The 19885-nt window shown below is 45.3% G+C and overlaps 1 protein-coding gene across 4 annotated transcripts in view; it reads left to right on the forward strand.

Moving 5' to 3' along the window:
• The window catches only part of LOC135522130 (triple functional domain protein-like), a 64565-nt gene extending 44707 nt beyond the window's left edge, over positions 1-19858 (forward strand). The window contains exons 27-47 of one of the 4 annotated variants that reach the window (XM_064948114.1): positions 2245-2528; positions 2697-2867; positions 7298-7393; positions 7864-8012; positions 8248-8314; positions 8664-8767; positions 8845-8944; positions 9159-9248; positions 9435-9578; positions 9745-9822; positions 10510-10701; positions 10892-11069; positions 11450-12231; positions 13539-13786; positions 14003-14144; positions 15305-15332; positions 15692-15854; positions 16053-16174; positions 16306-16585; positions 16883-17021; positions 17201-19858. In XM_064948114.1, coding sequence (XP_064804186.1) covers positions 2245-2528; positions 2697-2867; positions 7298-7393; positions 7864-8012; positions 8248-8314; positions 8664-8767; positions 8845-8944; positions 9159-9248; positions 9435-9578; positions 9745-9822; positions 10510-10701; positions 10892-11069; positions 11450-12231; positions 13539-13786; positions 14003-14144; positions 15305-15332; positions 15692-15854; positions 16053-16174; positions 16306-16585; positions 16883-17021; positions 17201-17758 — 4115 coding nt within the window. In that variant the 3' untranslated portion in view covers positions 17759-19858. The remainder of the gene's footprint in view (positions 1-2244; positions 2529-2696; positions 2868-7297; positions 7394-7863; positions 8013-8247; positions 8315-8663; positions 8768-8844; positions 8945-9158; positions 9249-9434; positions 9579-9744; positions 9823-10509; positions 10702-10891; positions 11070-11449; positions 12232-13538; positions 13787-14002; positions 14145-15304; positions 15333-15691; positions 15855-16052; positions 16175-16305; positions 16586-16882; positions 17022-17200) is intronic. The other 3 variants (XM_064948115.1, XM_064948116.1, XM_064948117.1) reach the window with 3 other exon arrangements.
• The last annotated feature ends 27 nt before the right edge of the window (positions 19859-19885 follow it).

Consider the following 19885-nt stretch of genomic DNA (forward strand, 5'->3'; position numbering starts at 1 on the left):
AGGCGCTGCTCCATGCCCTCCATCCTCAGCAGAACCTTCTCCTGAAGCTCCATCATCAGAACAGCCTTGTTGCTGTCCCCTTTAGCCTGGCACTGGAGCAGACCTCCTTCCCTTGGCCTTGCCTTGTCCACTTCCTTCTGCTGAGCCACAGGCGAGCCAGGCAGATGACCAGAAATGCCCCCCCGAGGGCCAAGATGGTGCAGTCCACGTCAGGCATGGTTATGGAGTCCAGGATGGAGGTGTTGTACTCCTCCCTTCTCTCCACCACATGTCTCAACTCGTCTGGTGTCATATCCATGCCAACTCTGGACCAGGTTGGGAGTTTGCAGTGCTGCACGCCAATGTTAATGCACACCATCTTGAGAAAAAGTATGGCTAAACGTGAGGATGAAGTAGCCCCAAAAGGCTCCTGGGCTTATTTGCTCCTGGGCTCTTTGTAGGTCTAGAGATGTGTCAGTCTAATCCAACCGTGTCTGAGGAACGAATGAAGGCCTGGGCCATTGGCAGCCTCAGATCACCCTCAGCAGTCCCATTGTGACATCATTTAGTGCTAGTGCTAGTATTAGACTGTCATGATGTCACAATCCAACCCTGCCTGTATCAAAGCTTGAGCCAATGAAATGCAGCCCCAGACCATCTCAGCAGGCCTAATGTGACATCATAAAGCAGTCAAATGACACCTTGAATCATTTTGTGAAAATGGCACCCTTGCATGCACATCAAAACTATTGTAGCAAACATAGTGCCATATGAATGATGAATTAAAACAGAAGGGAAGGTTATTAACTCTATTCATACACTGTCTTTCATCTGGCGCACCATTCAGCCTGACTTGTTTGCGCAACATTTTGAAACAGTATGGAAGTCATTTACTGTGTTGTAGCTTTAGGAAAACAGCTGTAGGAACTTCATGAAATCATCCATGGCCTGGATTGAGAACATCTCCTGAGATTGCTCTTGGCTGCTAAGAGAACCCCTTTCGACATGGCCATGGGTGTATCCTCCTTTTGGCCAGAGTCTCACTGTACAAATGAAAAAGAAAAGTCACACGCTCCTCTCTCCTTGCTGAGACCCACTATGACCCACGATGCACTAGTGCAGCAGCACCTTGTTAATAATATGTGTGTGATCAGTACATGCCAAAGGCCCGATAAGTACATGATAACCATGGGGTCATATGTTGTTGTTTTGAATTGATTTGTTTCTCATTGTTATAAGTCCTAAGATTCTTTAAAAGGCCTGTTGTCTTTTCTCATGGCAACATACTGTAGGTACATGTTATTTTTACTGAGCGAGTGGGAGCACTGTTGGGGAACCCTGACCCGTCCAGATGGTCATCATGCCCTGTCAGAAGCTGTTGTGGTTAGAACAGATCAGTAGGAGGATCTGGTCACACAGAGTTTAGTTCACTGAGAGACAGAACCAACCGGTGAGAACACAGAGGTCACCTCACTGGTCACTTTACTCTACTGCCGTCAGTGGGCTAAGAACCCAGCCACACAGAGACAGAAGAAACACATGGGGAATGCACTACGTATCCGTCTATTCATCAAAAGTTCTGTTTTTGAAGGATACAAGATTTCTATGAAGCCAGGACCTGGGATATCTATCCACCCTCAGTTTACATCAGCAAATGCACCCCACACTGCACCACATTTAAACCCACAGCCTCAGCCAAGTCCTCTCCCACACCTCTCAGGGGAGATAGAACCACAGGAGAGGGAGGTGGTGGGCATTCAGCCTAAAGTACACACACACACACACACACACACACACACACACACACACACACACACACACACACACACACACACACACACACACACACACACACACACACACACACACACACACACACACACACACACACACACAGATAGAATAGCTTATGCAACTTTCATATAATATTGTGTATTCCATGGTTTTTAAAATGAGGTTCATCCAGTTCACTTTCAAAGGAGGAACGTCTATCGATAGACACTTCAATGCAGAGGGTGGACACGCAATGTTAGGATGCGATGCTCCATTCTAACCAACATGTACTAAAATGGAATGTCTGAGTATAGATACATAAATAATTATGCCTCCTAGGTAATGAAGTACCTTGCAAAAGTGCATCTAATCTCATTGGTACCCTCATAGCTGAATTCAGACCCATTCCCAAGATACTGTGCACTGTGACTGACCTCTCCTTCTCTCTCTCTCTCTCCTTCTCTCTCTCTCTCCATGTCTCTCCGCCTGCAGACACCCTGTCTGTGTCCAGTAACGATGCCATCCAGCCTGGCACCAGCCACACCCTGGGCTTCCACAGCTCCCCAGGGCCCAAGCGACCGGGCAACACGCTGAGGAAGTGGCTGACCAGCCCAGTGAGGCGCCTGAGCAGCGGCAAGGCCGATGGACACGTCAAGAAGCTGGCCCACAAGCACAAGAAGAACCGCGACGGACGCAGCAAGAACGCAGACTCCACCGGCTCCCAGAAAGACTCGGACGACAATGCCCACACGCCACAGGACGAGACCATCGAGGAGGTCCGTTCAATTGGTCACTCCTATCACTCATATATCACTTCCTTCCTTTCTTTCTCTTTTACATTACCTGTTCAACATTAAATATCTCCCTAATTTTCTTCTCTCCTTTATTTTGAGACGATTGTGTTCTATGTAGTTTTAAGCTCTGTTGTCGTTGTCCCTCTACAGAGGATGAGGAACGAGGGGCTGAGCAGTGGGACTCTGTCCAAGTCCTCCTCCTCTGGGATGCAGAGCTGTGGGGAGGAGGAGGGAGAGGAGGGGGCTGATGCTGTACCCCTGCCTCCCCCAATGGCCATCCAACAACACAGCCTGCTGCAGGCTGACTCTCAGGACGACAAGGTGAGACACACACACACACGCACACTCACACACACTTAACAGGCCTCCATGAGGTTTAGGAGTATATCAAAGAGGGGACAATCATCTTTCCTGTAAAATCTTTTGGAAAATAAAAAGAGACATTGGTAAATCAATGAATGTATTTCTTTTAGACCAGTTTGTCTGAAGAGGTAGATATTTTATACCTATGCAGTTTAGCTTCATTCATTCATCATCACAGAACAGTTATTGTAACTAGAGCGATAGGCATTTCTTTGACACTAATATCATTGTTTTCTCTTCTTTCTTAACTTTGCTTTAACTTTACCATAGCTTTATGTTGATTTTTGTTCTGCCTCTGTTTTGTCTCAGTTCCCGTACCTCTCCATGTAACTGCCTACGCTCTAGTCACACTCCCCCAACCAACCAACCAGCCTTGACTTTATTTTATTTCCCAGCCATCCATCCTGTCATGCTATCTCCTCACCCTCGTACCTCTCCATGTAACTGCCTACGCTCTAGTCACACTCCCCCAACCAACCAACCAGCCTTGACTTTATTTTACTTCCCAGCCATCCATCCTGTCATGCTATCTCCTCACCCTCGTACCTCTCCATGTAACTGCCTACGCTCTAGTCACACTCCCCCAACCAACCAACCAACCAGCCTTGACTTTATTTTATTTCCCAGCCATCCATCCTGTCATCTCCTCACCCTCGTACCTCTCCATGTAACTGCCTACGCTCTAGTCACACTCCCCCAACCAACCAACCAGCCTTGACTTTATTTTATTTCCCAGCCATCCATCCTGTCATGCTATCTCCTCACCCTCGTACCTCTCCATGTAACTGCCTACGCTCTAGTCACACTCCCCCAACCAACCAACCAGCCTTGACTTTATTTTATTTCCCAGCCCATCCATCCTGTCATGTAACTGCTATCTCCTTTATTTTATTTCCCAGCCATCCATCCTGTCATGCTATCTCCTCTCGTACCTCTCCATGTAACTGCCTACGCTCTAGTCACACTCCCCCAACCAACCAACCAACCAGCCTTGACTTTATTTTATTTCCCAGCCATCCATCCTGTCATGCTATCTCCTCACCCTCGTACCTCTCCATGTAACTGCCTACGCCTCTAGTCACACTCCCCCAACCAACCAACCAACCAGCCTTGACTTTATTTTATTTCATCCAGTCCATCCATCCATGTAACTGCCTATCTCCTCAACCAACCAGCCTTGACTTTATTTTATTTCCCAGCCATCCATCCTGTCATGCTATCTCCTCATCGTACCTCTCCATGTAACTGCCTACGCTCTAGTCACACTCCCCCAACCAACCAACCAGCCTTGACTTTATTTTATTTCCCAGCCATCCATCCTGTCATGCTATCTCCTCACCCTCGTACCTCTCCATGTAACTGCCTACGCTCTAGTCACACTCCCCCAACCAACCAACCAACCAACCAGCCTTGACTTTATTTTATTTCCCAGCCATCCATCCTGTCATGCTATCTCCTCACCCTCGTACCTCTCCATGTAACTGCCTACGCTCTAGTCACACTCCCCCAACCAACCAACCAACCAGCCTTGACTTTATTTTATTTCCCAGCCATCCATCCTGTCATGCTATCTCCTCACCCTCGTACCTCTCCATGTAACTGCCTACGCTCTAGTCACACTCCCCCAACCAACCAACCAGCCTTGACTTTATTTTATTTCCCAGCCATCCATCCTGTCATGCTATCTCCTCACCCTCGTACCTCTCCATGTAACTGCCTACGCTCTAGTCACACTCCCCTAACCAACCAACCAACCAGCCTTGACTTTATTTTATTTCCCAGCCATCCATCCTGTCATGCTATCTCCTCACCCTCGTACCTCTCCATGTAACTGCCTACGCTCTAGTCACACTCCCCCAACCAACCAACCAACCAACCAGCCTTGACTTTATTTTATTTCCCAGCCATCCATCATGCATCCTGTCACTGCTATCTCACACTCACCAACCAACCAGCTTGACTTTATTTTATTTCCCCCATCCATGTCATTTCTCTAGGACTGTATGTTTGCTAGGACTGTTGTTGCGGATGTGACGAATACTCCATTTGCTGTAGTTAGTGGAGTTTGACTAGAACTGACTGACTACCCCTTTAAAGACCTAGCCTTGTTTAGCCTGTTGCTATTGTTTAGCCAGACAAGCTGTGCTTGTGATTGGGCTGTTGCCCGGGTTATCCCTGTTATAATGGAGTATTTAACAGCACATATACATTGTTCGGTCATGTGCTCCGCTGTGGTTCCAGTGCTCAGAACCTTGCTCCAACCAACCCCAACCCCCGCCTCGTCCCCTGTATCCTCCATGCTAGCCTGGCCCCACTATGCCCCTATTTGGCCCTGATTAGGGAGACCACACCCATTCCTTATGGGGTCATTTGGAATGTCGGGCGATGTCAAAACACGTCAATGGTGAGCTTCTCTAAGAAATGAATGTATGATGCGGTGATGTCATCATGTGCTGTGATATGTAGGAACATCTTTAATACAGTGACAGATACTTTCCAGAAAATATGAATCAAATGTAGTGTAAACATATATATTTTTTATATACAGTTGAAGTTTACATACACTTAGGTTGGAGTCATTAAAACTTGTTTTTCAACCACAAATTTCTTGTTAACAAACTAGTTTTGGAAAGTCTGTCAGGACATTTACTTTGTTCATGACACAAGTCATTTTTCCAACAATTTACAGACAGTTTATTTCACTTATAATTCACTGTATCACAATTCCAGTGGGTCAGAAGTTTACATACACTAAGTTGACTGTGCCTTTAAACAGCTTGGAAAATTCCAGAAAATTATGCCATGGCTTTAGAAGCTTCTGATAGGCTTATTGACATAATTTGAGTCAATTGGAGGTGTACCTGTGGTTGTATTTCAAGGCTTACCTTCAAACTCTTTGCTTGACATCATGGCAAAATCAGCCAAGACCTCCACAAGTCTGGTTCATCCTTGGGAGCAATTTCCAAATGCCTGAAGGTACCATGTTCATCTGTGCAAACAATAGTATGCAAGTATAAACACCATGGGACCACGTAGCTGTCATACCGCTCAGGAAGGAGACGTGTTCTGTCTCCTAGAGATGAACGTACTTTGGTGCGAAAAGTGCAAATCAATCCCAGAACAACAGCAAAGGACCTTGTGAAGATCCTGGAGGAAACAGGTACAAAAGTATCTATATCCACAGTAAACCGAGTCCTATATCGACATAAACTGAAAGGCCGCTCAGCAAGGAAGAAGCCGCTGCTTAAAAACCACCATAAAAAAAGACTACGGTTTGCAACTGCACATGGGGACAAAGATCATTCTTTTTGGAGAAATGTCCTCTTGTCTAATGAAACAAAAATTGAATTGTTTGGCAATAACGACCATCGTTATGTTTGGGGGAAAAAGGGGGAGGCTTGCAAGCTGAAGAATACCATCCCAACCGTGAGCCACAGGGGTGGCAGAATCATGTTGTAGGGGTACATGAGGGACTGGTGCACTTCACAAAATAGATGGAAAATAATGTGTATAAATTGAAGCAACATCTCAAGACATCAGTCAGGAAGTTAAAGCATTGTAACAAATGGGTCTTCCAAATGGACAATGACCCCAAGCATGCTTCCAAAGTTGTGGCAAAATGGCATAAGGACAACAAAGTCAAGGTATTGGAGTGGCCATCACAAAGCCCTGACCTCAATTCTATAGAAAATGTGTGAGCAGAACTGAAAAAGCGTGTGCAAGCAAGGAGGAATACAAACCTGACTCAGTTACACCAGCTCTGTCAGGAGGAATGGGCCAAAACTCACCCAACTTATTGTGGGAAGCTTGAGGAAGGCTACCCAAAATGTTTGACCCAAGTTAAACAATTTAAGGCAATGCTACCAAATACTAATTGAGTGTATGCAAACTTCTGACTCATGTGATGAAAGAAATAAAAGCTGAAATAAATCATTCTCTCTACTATTATTCTGACATCTCACATTCTTACAATTAAGTGGTGATCCTAACTGACCTAAGACAGGGAATTTTTACTCTGATTAAATGTCAGGAATTGTGAAGAACTGAGTCAAATGTATTTGGCTAAGGTGTATGCAAACTTCCGACTTCAACTGTATATATATATATATATCTATATACATATTTTTGTACTTATCCATTTTTACTTAACACTTTTCTTACAACTGTATTGTTGGTTAAGGGCTTGTAAGTAAGCATTTCACTGTAACCTGTTGTATATGGCGCATGTGATAAATAACATTTGATTTGAACATTAAACCACACCTCTCTTTCTCGCTCTCACGTTCTCTCTACTTTCTCACTCTTTCTCTCACACACTCTCTCTCACGCTCGCTCTCCTGTCTCTGTCTCTGTGTCTGTCTGACTCTGTCTCTCTCCCTCCCTTCCAGGCGGCCTCTCGTCTATCGGGCCGACCCAGTAGTTCAGAGACACCCAGTGCGGCTGAGCTGGTCAGTGCCATCGAGGAGCTGGTCAAGAGTAAGATGGTAAGATTCTGCCATCCATCAGTCTACCACACTGCTGTCAGCTACGCACACTCACACACACACACACACACACACACACACACACACACACACACACACACACACACACACACACACACACACACACACACACACACACACACACACACACACACACACACACTGCCAGCTCAGCTCAGGCCAGTCTGGTGCCATGGTGGATGTGACGTGTGACGGTGCCATGGCCCACCAGTCATCTGTGAACCATTTGAGTCACCACACCAACTGACTCCTTCTCTTCATAAGACCTGGCACAGCACTTTAATGCTGCCATACTTTGTCACACCCTCATAGCAGCAACACCACTGCTCTCTCTGCTATCACAGTGATTGTATGGAGAAGCTGAGTTTACTCACTGCATGTTCACAATGAATATACAGTAAATATATCCTCTCTCTCTCTCTCTCTCTCTCTCTCTCTCTCTCTATCAGTCCCTGGAGGACCGTCCCAGCTCTCTCTTTGTGGAACAAGGGGACAGCAGCAGCCCCTCCCTCAACCCCTCTGACAACTCCCTCCTGTCCTCCTCCTCCCCCATCGATGAGATGGACGAGCGCAAGTCGGGTTTCCTCAAAAGACGCCAGTGAGTTCAGTTTCACTCCTCCACATCTCATATGTAGAAACAGAATGACTAGAAGGGTCGCCCTCATTCAAGCCAATGAGGCCGTAATGGGTAGACTGGTGTTGGGCCCTTTCTAGTCATTCTATTTCTAGGGTCTCAAAGCCTACAATATGCCCTGAGCCATCAGATAAAACTGTCCTGTGGTGGTCTAGCTAAACAATCCCCTCATTGTTTACTTCACCTCTCTTCCCTACAGCTATGTGTTACTGGAGCTGGTGGAGACAGAGAGGGACTACGTGAGAGACCTGGGTTCAGTGGTGGAGGTGAGAACACCTTGTTTCTTACTTTACTGTAGGCCCATAATCAATGACTCACTCCTCTCCATCACACTCTGTTCACATTCTAGACATTCTAAAGTGCGAGGTCCCGTCCACAAAACAATCCCTAATCCTTACGACCCCTAGGCTCTCCATATACATCGTAAAATCAATATGGTAACAGCTCCACCTTGCCCTCTAAACATACATGTAGTGCATATACCTATCAGATCAGATCACCACAAGTGCCCTAAGGGGCAGAGGTTGTTTGTGGACAGGGCATTGGAATAGTATTGGCTGAGTTTGGCACCGTGTCTAGTCCTGTGATCACCTGAATGTCTTATCTCCCCTTCAGGGCTACATCAGCAAAATGAAGGAGGACGGCGTGCCAGACGACATGAGGGGAAAAGACAAGATAGTGTTTGGGAATATCCACCAGATCTACGACTGGCATAGAGAGTAAGACTAGAATAGTTCCTACCTACAGTACTAGCGTTATTATTAGTTTGACTTTTATATTAGTGTATTTATCATAGTAATGTTTCTCATACTCTGATTGGCCACAGATTCTTCCTGGGAGAGCTAGAGAAGTGCCTGGAGGATCCTGATAGGCTGGCTCCCCTGTTCGTCAAACAAGTAAGAGCGATTTGATGATTTTCATTGGCCAAAATATACCATCAATAGTTGATGTCGCTGTGCATCATAACAAGGTCAGTGCTAAACCCTAACATTAACCCCCAACCTTAACCATAATCCCTCATTTTAAATGAAATGGGGTACAGACATCCCAAGGACCATAATAGCACTTCCTCACCATTTCCCTTGTTTTGTTTCCTTGTTTTTCTGCTAGGAGCGACGGTTACACATGTACATCGTGTACTGTCAGAACAAGCCCAAATCAGAGCACATTGTGTCTGAGTACATAGACACTTACTTTGAGGTAAGAATACACACACTCCCTCCACACATACCCCGCATGTGGGTTTATTCCAGTCTCTCGAACTGAGCACATATTTCATCATAAGAGCCACATTGGTTCCTGTTCTCATACCTTGTGTTATATTTTTACGCAGTCCTTTGTTTTTACTGTGTGCAACTCAATCTAATGGCTCCCTGTGTATTTTAGGAGCTCAAGCAGCGTCTGGGCCACAGACTCCAGATCACTGATCTTCTCATTAAGCCTGTGCAGCGCATCATGAAGTACCAGCTTCTGCTGAAGGATTTACTCAAGTTCTCCAAAAAGGCTGCAGTAGATACTACTGAGCTGGAGGTAAGAACTACAATCTGGGTTTGATTTGATGGCCTTCCACCGCTAATAAAATGGACGAGCATTAATATTGCTATGATTTTGTTTTCATCTAAAAGTTATACTTGTTATAATATATTGTTTTCTTTCCCTCTAAAATCGTGTTTTCTATCTTCTCTGTTTCTCCCAGAAAGCGGTGGAGGTCATGTGTGTTGTGCCCAAAAGATGCAACGACATGATGAACGTTGGGCGTCTCCAAGGCTTTGACGTAAGACTCACGGGCTCTATCTTATTCAGGGAATAGAGAATGTGGTCTTTCAGTTCGATCTGGCTCTGTTTAGAAGGTCACAAATTCTCCAAAATAGCTTACTTGAATTTGATTTCAGCCGTTAAGTCACATGGATCATATGATACATGGAAGAAGGGCTTGGGTTTGCTGTCTCTCTCTCTATTTTCACTCGTTGTATTATATAATATTATGCATATAATATGCATATTTCATCTGAGTGGCTAAGAATGAGTCTGAGGCTGTCCTCTCTCCTTTTATTTGTATGTATTTTATTTAAAGGCCCAGTTCAGTCAAAATTCTGTTTTCCTGTTTTTTATATTAGACTGACAATGTAAAAGTGTGAACAAATTTGATTTCAAAATACAATCTACACATAACCTTCTAATCAACAGGTTTGCATGTGTTGGAGTTTTGGCTTTCCATGGTGACATCACCATGTGTAAATTAGTTAATCGACCAATAACAAAGAGTTTCAAACCTCTCTGCCAATAACAGCTAGTTTTCAGTTTTGCTAAAAGCTACTTTTGTCCATTTGAATGGAAATCTATTACAGTAAGGTACTTACTTGTTACCCAGAAATATTTTGATATGGTTATAAAATGGCTGCATTGGGCCTTAAACCTTTATTTAACCAGACAGCCGATACATTGGTATTCCCCCATGCAGGGCAAGATTGTGGCCCAAGGCAGACTGCTGCTCCAGGACACCTTCATGGTATCAGATCAGGACGGGGGGCTTCTCACAAGGATGAAGGAGAGGAGGGTCTTCCTCTTTGAACAGATCGTCATCTTCAGTGAGCCCCTGGACAAGAAGAAAGGCTACTCCCAACCGGGATACCTCTTCAAGAACAGCGTCAAGGTATGGGGCATCGATCGTGATCATCTCCCCTAATCAATCCACTTAGATCATATTACAGTGGATGGATTTTTTTGGCCTGGACATTGCTGGGATAGTAATTGCCTTAAGGGCCAAAGTCATTTGAATAGTTGTCTAATTCTGAAAACACTCACATCCCCTCCTATCCCCTATATCTTGTGTGTGTTTCCAGGTGAGCTGGCTGGGCCTGGAGGAGAGCCCAGATGACCCCTGTAAGTTCACCCTGACCTCCCGGTCATCCAGTGGCGGTGTGGAGACCTACGTGATGCACTCAGCCAACCCTGGAGTCAGCCAGATGTGGGTCCACCAGATCACCCAGATCCTGGAGAGCCAGCGCAACTTTCTAAATGGTAAAAAAAGACACATCACGGATCATCTGTGTAACTGTGTAGTGATATTATGCTAGCTTCTCCCAGGTGGCAGCATAATCATATCATATGATTACAATGTTTCATCTGTCTCCCTCTGTAGTCATCCACTCCATAGAATGTATCAACGTTCTGAGAAAATTGTTAAGTGTTAAGAGCACACCATAATATGAACTATAGCATGATGTACTGGAATGCAAAATGCTACCAATGTTTTTATATTTTTGTTTCATAGCTAGACAGTGTGTACTCATACCACTGAGGTGACTCTTTCTCTCTGTCTGTTTCTCTCTCCATCTCTTTCTCTCTCTCTTTCTCTCTCTCTGTCTGTCTATCTCTGTCTCTCTTTTTGTGTCCCCCAGCACTGACATCCCCTATCGAGTACCAGAGGAACCACGTGGGGGCAAGTGGAGCAGGCCTGGGGGCCCCCAGCAGCAGCAGTGGCCTGGCAGGAGGTGGCTGCAGCAGCTCCGTAGTGGGCCCTGGGAGTAACTCTCTGTGTGGCCCCCAGAGTCGCCGGCCCTCGCGCATTCCCCAGCCCTCCTCCCGTATCCCACAGCCTGTCCACCACCACCACCCCCCGGGGTCTGACGGTCCGGACAGAACAGCAGGTACGTGGTCCCGACAACCCCCCTCCTCCTCCTCCCAGACCCCCTGTCCTCCTGACCATGCAGAGGGGGACCTGGGGCCCCAAGATGTCCCCAAGATGCGAGTGCTGGAGGGTCCCCGGCCCCGCAGCAGAACCAACAGCAATGGCAAGTCCTTGGGCGTTGCTGAGGGCAGCTTCAAGGAGAGCTACCTTGGGGAGGACCCTCAGATCCCCATCCCACGGCTGGCTGTGGCCCCTCTGAATCTTGCCAAGCCTCGGGTAGGGGCAGTCTCTCCACTGACCTGCCCCATAAAGGAGGAATTCATCCCGGGCAGCCCAGCCCAGAAAGGCTCCTTTTTCTGGTCCACCGCGGTCCCAGCCTCCCCAGCTAGCCGGCCTGGCTCATTCTCCTACCACAGTGATAGTGGAGACTCGACCCTGGGCCACAGGGAGAGCCACAGCCACCGCCACTCCACCCACAGCAAGGATATAGACCGCATGAGCACATGCTCCTCCACCAGTGAGCAGTCCTTACAGTCCACGCAGAGTAACGGGGTAAGAGCCCTACTCGAGTCCCAGGCTTCTGTCCGGCTTAGTCCCTACTAACCTTACTGGCTGACCAGAAGTTCTCCTGGGTCATCGGAACCACAAGTGCATACTAAACTATCTAAGTACACTAACTTGCCTATGGTGTGAGTTTTCATCCTTCCTGCTGTCTTTCAGACTCTACTAACAGTGTGTTTTTGGCTGGTACAGCAGCTAACTGCTGTAACTAGTAAGTAACTAGCAAGTAGCTTACTGTACGGTATGTTGGTGTCCTCTCCCTTGGTAAGTGTTTCCAGTATGACTCTCTGCCTCTGCTTCCCTAACTTCACACACCCAGCTCTGTCTTGGCTCTAACATTTTCTAGACATGACCTGAATTTTTGCTGTCCCTTTGCTTCAGCCTATTGTGGTCTGATCTGAAAAACCATCGAGGCATTTATGGGTTAAATGCAAATCAATGCTGATATAATGGAAGATTGATATTGACTTCGACTTCACCTGCCTGCAAGAAGGGGAGCTCTGATGTAAAAAGAAACGCTTGCCGTCTTTCCTGTTTTCTCTTAGCTCTTGCTCTGACCATGCTGCTTCGTTTCTGTCTTGGTTCTGTGGGACTGATGACACATCCTTGTTCCCGTTCTCTCCTTGCCTTGCCCCTGAATACATTTGACTCACACCAAATGCATTTGGCCTCACTTCAAACTTTATTTCAGGCTCTTTCTCCTGAAACGGACTGTTTCCTCTCTACTTTCACTGTCTTTGAGAGACACCCACTCCGTGTTAACTCTCCTCTGTCTCTCTGACTTCTGGATACCTTGTCTTCGCTTCTACAAATGAGAAGGTCTAATTATGAGACATGTCGGAACCAGATGTTAGTTGCTACAGTATGACTTTCCTCACTCTACTCTCTGAACCTTTTGTAATGAATGCTTTGAATTGAGTCCTTCTTTGTGCATGAGCTCTAGCATATAAACAGATGAACACATGATGCTCATGTGCAATCAAATCCATAACATTTGAATTTGTTTAGTCTTTTAGAGTAAGTTTGTGTGTGCGTGCATTTGTCTGTCTGTCCATCTCTCTCTCTCTCTCTCTATGCCTCTCTCTTTGTGTAACCATACCTATAAACCCTTACTGACTCCATTTCATTCCCTGCCTCCCATCTTCCGCTGCCGCCCATCCTCCCCTGCCTCCCATCCTCCCCTGCCTCCCATCTTCCCCTGCCTCCCTTCCTCCCATCCTCCCCTTCCCTGCCTCCCATCCTCCCCTGCCTCCCATCCTCCCCTGCCTCCCATCTTCCCCTGCCTCCCCCTCCTCCAGAGTGAAAGCAGTAGCAGCAGCAGCATCAGCACCATGCTGGTGACCCAGGACTACGTGGCCCTGAAGGAGGATGAGATCAGTGTTTCCCAGAGCGAGGTGGTCCAGATGCTGGCCTCCAATCAGCAGAACATGTTCCTGGTGTTCCGGGCTGCCACCGAGCAGGGCCCTGCTGCCGAGGGCTGGATCCCCGGCTACGTACTGGGTCACACCTCCACCATCATCCCCGACCTCCCCGAAGGAACCATCAAGTAAGAGACAGACACTGCTGCTACTCCATGTACCAACTTGAATGAATGAAAAGCTTTATCATCCCAAAGACAGTTCCATTTTCACATCATGAGCTCTGCCATCATAAATGTGAAACAGTAGACAAAGATGTAGAAATCACAAGTTAAACTTTTCTCTTTCTTTCTTCCTTTTTCTTTCTCTCTTTTTCCCTTTCTTTCTCATTCTCTTGTCTGGAGCAGGAAGTCATCCTCGTGGCACACAGCACTCCGCATCAGGAGAAAGTCTGAGAGGAGAGACAAGGAGACCAGGAAGGAATATAAGATGGAAAACGGCTACCGCAAGTCTCAAGACTGTCTGACTAATAAAGTTTCTGTAAAGGTAGAGTTGATTTGATAATCACCTGTATGGCTGTAAGACTTAAAGCCCCTTTGCATTAACCTCAGTATGGCTGTAAGACTTAAAGCCCCTCTACGTTAACCTCAGTATGGCTGTAAGACTTAAAGCCCCTATACATTAACCTCAGTATGGCTGTAAGACTTAAAGCCCCTCTACATTAACCTCAGTATGGCTGTAAGACTTAAAGCCTCTCTACATTAACCTCAGTATGGCTGTAAGACTTAAAGCCCCTCTACGTTAACCTCAATATGGCTGTAAGACTTAAAGCCACTCTACGTTAACCTCAGTATGGCTGTAAGACTTAAAGCCCCTCTACGTTAACCTCAGTATGGCTGTAAAACTTAAAGCCCCTCTACGTTAACCTCAGTATGGCTGTAAGACTTAAAGCCCCTCTACGTTAACCTCAGTATGGCTGTAAGACTTAAAGCCCCTCTACGTTAACCTCAGTATGGCTGTAAAAATTAAAGCCCCTCTACGTTAACCTCAGTATGGCTGTAAGACTTAAAGCCCCTCTACGTTAACCTCAGTATGGCTGTAAGACTTAAAGCCCCTCTACGTTAACCTCAGTATGGCTGTAAGACTTAAAGCCCCTCTACGTTAACCTCAGTATGGCTGTAAAACTTAAAGCCCCTCTACGTTAACCTCAGTATGGCTGTAAGACTTAAAGCCCCTCTACGTTAACCTCAGTATGGCTGTAAGACTTAAAGCCCCTCTACGTTAACCTCAGTATGGCTGTAAGACTTAAAGCCCCTCTACGTTAACCTCAGTATGGCTGTAAGACTTAAAGCCCCTCTACGTTAACCTCAGTATGGCTGTAAAACTTAAAGCCCCTCTACGTTAACCTCAGTATGGCTGTAAGACTTAAAGCCCCTCTACGTTAACCTCAGTATGGCTGTAAGACTTAAAGCCCCTCTACGTTAACCTCAGTATGGCTGTAAAACTTAAAGCCCCTCTACGTTAACCTCAGTATGGCTGTAAGACTTAAAGCCCCTCTACGTTAACCTCAGTATGGCTGTAAAACTTAAAGCTTCTCTACATTAACCTCATTTAATTGATTCATGTAATTTGTGTAATTATTTCATGTCTTTGTGTTAAAACTAATTTGGAGAAGAAACTTATTTGTGTTCATATTTTTCTTTCAGCTTCTAAACCCCAACTACATCTATGATGGTATGTATACATTTAAATGTTTTTGCTTGGGCTTTACTATACAGTAATTGAATGACACATCTATATTTTCACAATCCAGGGGTTCAATAAGACCATTTGTTATTGTCTTGTATTGTACTGCATACTTTCTATTGTCTATTGGGTAGCTCAGATGTGGGATTGTGTAGTTTGCATGTAAGTATCCTCCTCCGAGCCAGAGCAGTGTGTAGGGCAAGGAGCCTGTCTCCTGTTTCTGTAGCGTGAGGCAGCTGGAAAAACGAAAGTACACCCCATGGACAGGACGCTAGTATATTGGAAGGCTAGTTAGCATGTGACATAGTCAAACTCACGTGTCTTCTGTCTGTCTGTCACCTCTGTAGTACCCCCAGAGTTCCTGCTGCCTCTGAGTGATGTGACCTGTAACCTGGGGGAGAGTGTCACTCTGAGGAGTAAGGTCTGTGGAAGACCCAAAGCCTCAGTCACCTGGAGGGGACCTGACCACAGCACTCTGAGCAACGATGGACACTACAGCATCACCTACAGGTACACATCGGCAGTGATGACATTTTACGTTGCATTTTAGTCATTCAGCAGATACTCTTGTCCAGAGGGACTTGCAGTGATCATTGCAACGCGTTAAAATGACTTAGCAGTTGGAAGACAATGTTCTGTTGTAGTTGAATTAAAGGAAATGTTGCTATTGTTTGAACTTACCTTGTGACTTCCCTTCTCTCTCTGCAGTGACACGGGCGAGGCAACTCTCCTCATCATGGGTGTGTCTGTGGAGGATGATGGGGTGTACACCTGTGTTGCCACCAACGTAGTGGGCAGTGTGTCATCCTCCGCCAGCCTCAGAGTCTCAGGTTAGTCACTGTTGAGTTACATTAAGTTGAGTTGAGTTGTAGACTCCTGTTGGGGTACAGTATATTCTCTATATTCACACTACTTCTTCAGTACTTTTGCATTTTAACATTCAATGTTTCTATTTTTCCAGAGGCCTCCGACGATGGGAGTGAAGTGATTTGGAAGAACAACTTTGAGTCCTTCTACACAGAGGTCACAGAACTGGGCAGGGGAAGGTTCTCAGTGGCTAAGCGCTGTGACCAGCGTGGGAGCAAGCGTGCCGTGGCAGCCAAACATGTCAACAAGCGGTTGATGCGGCGTGAGCAGGTGCTCCAGGAACTGAGGATACTACAGTGTCTGGAACACCCACACCTGGTCGGCCTGCTGGACACCTTCGAGACAGCCACCAGCTACGTGCTAGTGCTGGAGATGTATGTTAGAAAAATTGTGGATGAGCCCCAAATGGGACCCTATTCCCTATAACTGATCAAAAGTAGTACCCTACAGAGGGATAAATAGCATTTGGGACGCACACACTGTATTTATTATGATTATTGAGGAAAATTGTTATTACAATTCCTGAATTGAAATAGTATTGATTACCCTTTTGAACAATATATTACTATATATATTTATTCACTGTGCTTTTGAATCATGTTCAAGCAGCCCTCTTGTACATCTACCATATCGGTGGGCTAATGTCTCTCGCTGGTGCTTTGTGTCTGCAGGGCTGATCAAGGCCGTCTCCTGGACTACATAGTCAGCTGGGGAAACCTCACTGAAGAGAAGGTGGCCTTGTACCTTAGGGACATTCTAGAAGCTTTACACTACCTGCATAGCTGGAGGATAGCTCACTTGGACTTGAAGGTAAGTCACAAAGGCTGTGACATGTAGAGTAGGAGTTAAATGTGATTTTGTACTGTAGGAAACAGTATGATGTCTAACTGATTGTTCTTAAGCAAAGATAGTACTCCCATCCTGGGTAAATTCTTAATCATATCTTTCTTTGCGTGTATGTGCGTGGGTATCGGTGTGTATCCCTTTAGCCTGAGAACGTGTTAGTGGAGCAGAACTCTGCCCAGCCCGTGGTCAAGCTGACAGACTTCGGAGACGCCGTCCAGCTGAACAGTGGCCACTACATCCACCCCCTACTGGGCAGCCCAGAGTTCTCAGCCCCGGAGCTGGTGCTGGGCCAGCCCGTCTCCCTGACCTCTGACCTCTGGAGCCTGGGGGTTGTGACATACGTGGTACTGAGCGGGGCATCTCCCTTCTTGGACGAGAGCGCTGAGGAGACATGCCTGAACATCTGTCGTCTGGACTTCAGCTTCCCCCATGACTACTTCCAGGGTGTGAGCCAGGCGGCCAGGGACTTTGTGGGTCTCCTCCTACAGGGCGAGCCGGACCGGAGACCTTCTGCCGCCGCTTGCCTTCAGGAGCCCTGGCTGCAGCCGTGGGACTCCCACCAGCAACAAAACCAGCACCCAGGGTGCATCGACACCTCCAGACTCATCTCCTTCATAGAGCGACGGAAACACCAGAACGACGTTAGGCCCGTGGGCAGCATCAAGACCTTCCTTCACAGCAGACTCCTCAACCAGATATAAGCAGGTTAGAGGACTACACTACCCAGAAACCACTGAGTCACAATGATGATCTCATCCTCTCTCAGCCGACTACGCCACTTCCTTAGAACTATGTTACCCAGCATCCTGCTGCTGCTAACTGCCGACTGCTTTGAATATTTTTGACAGATATTTTTTCCCCCAAGAGATTTAGATACTTCCCTTCCATCCGCACCTTTGTATGGATGATGGCTATATGCCTGCACAAAAGTATGAACTATTTGAAAGTATTTAAAACTTCACTAACAGGGAGAACAAAGCTTTCTCGAGAGCCAGTGAGAGTAAGCCTTGTGTTCGGATAGTATTACTGTAATATCGGGTTACTTTTGGTTGAATATAAGAATTGTTTTTGTAATGAGAGATTACTTTTTGTAAAGACAATGTATAGTGAAGAAACAAATGTCTTTATTCATATACCTTTTCAAAATCAAAGGTTATTAATAAAAAGCATGAAAACAAAAATGAATGCGACAAATGAACAAAGCACCACCGACCCTCACAGGGTCGTTGCTTCAGAACACTACTTCTAGAACCAGTTGGAGACCAAACTCAGTGTAGTTGTAGTTGATTAACTTACAATAAATAGGCAAATGCTTTGTTCTGGCCTTGCTATTGTATGGACCCGTAACAGTTAGTACAATTATGCTATTTTAGTCAGACCTCAGCAGAGAAATAAACAAGCAAACAAACAACAAAAAGCTATAACACTATTGGAAAAGCTCTTTAGATTTCTGATACATCCGCCTTACTTTGTAAATAATGTGTTCCTGCCTTCATTCTCATTTTGAAGAATTTGTCTCAAACGCTGATTCATTCGCTGAGTAGTAAGTCCTGCCAATGGAAGAGAGTTGTGAGGGAGACGAGCTCCTCCTCATGCCAATCAAATTACTTAAACCCTCACTACCAGAATTACTTCTATAAATGCACTCATATTTTGCGTTAACTTCTCATGTGCAATGTTGCAGCTTTAACATGTATGCAACTATTTATGAAGACATGTGTTGTACCCGTAATCTAAAAAGGCATGTACGTACCTGGTACTGCAGTAGATGTATGTATTGTGTTACTCTTTTCCGTATTAAGTTCAGTATTAATATCTTGGAAACCTAAAATGCAGGTTTCACAAATAATGTAAAATAAGAAAAAAGATTTGTATCTATATTGGCACTTATGCTTTCAGTTTGTCATTGTATTTGTTTTATTTTCTGTAACTATACCAAAGTTTAGTGTACTTTACTCTCTTTAAATGTGTTATAATGTACCATGTTAAGTTATGAAAACCATGCTGAACCTAGAGATGTTTACATTGGTTCACAGTGGCTTTATTTATTAGCGTTGTAAGAACGTTGTTTAGTGGTTGGTTGTTACTGCTTACCTAATTAACATTTCAAACACGTCTCTTCTCAAGCTGTGCACAAAGTGGTGATTGCTGTGTAAGTTTGTTTGACTTTTTAAGTTATGTATTTTGCTAGACATTGTGTTGCAATGATCAACATCTTGGTTTAACTGAAGATAAACTTGGGGTAGCATTCTTTGCTGAGCCTTTGGTTTGAAGAAGAAAAAAAACTGCCCACAACATTGTACCAACGTTACTTTAATTGTGCATGGGCGTTGCGGCGCTATTACCCTAACCTTTATCTGAGGGTGACCATGACCTAGCTGCTTTCAGTAAATTAATCATTGTATGAGTTCAAACTGATTTTAATGTGCCGGTCAATTGATCTGGAGAGGAGGACGAAGTAGCTGTATTTCCTTTTAAGCTTGAAAAGGTTATCAGAGTTTCATGTCTATGTCAAGGCAGTAGTCACAGTGATACAATGAATGTGTTTGTTAACCTGTACAGTTCCATTTTGTGTCCTGTTATTTATTCATGTGTAAAGCTGTACAGACATGGACGACGAACATGGGAACCTGGATGTAACCTCATCATATTTGATACATACTACGTTATTTTGAATGTTAAATGACTTATTTTTACTTTTGCATGTATATTTCTTTGTACAGAAATTATGTTTACACATTACTTGCTATAAATAGTTTATTTAGTCCTCAGTTATTTTGCCATTAAACGTATGGAACATACCCTTGGAAGTTTTTTTTATATTTATG

The sequence above is a fragment of the Oncorhynchus masou genome, chromosome 30 (genome assembly GCF_036934945.1).
Source record: "Oncorhynchus masou masou isolate Uvic2021 chromosome 30, UVic_Omas_1.1, whole genome shotgun sequence".
Taxonomy (NCBI): domain Eukaryota; kingdom Metazoa; phylum Chordata; class Actinopteri; order Salmoniformes; family Salmonidae; genus Oncorhynchus; species Oncorhynchus masou.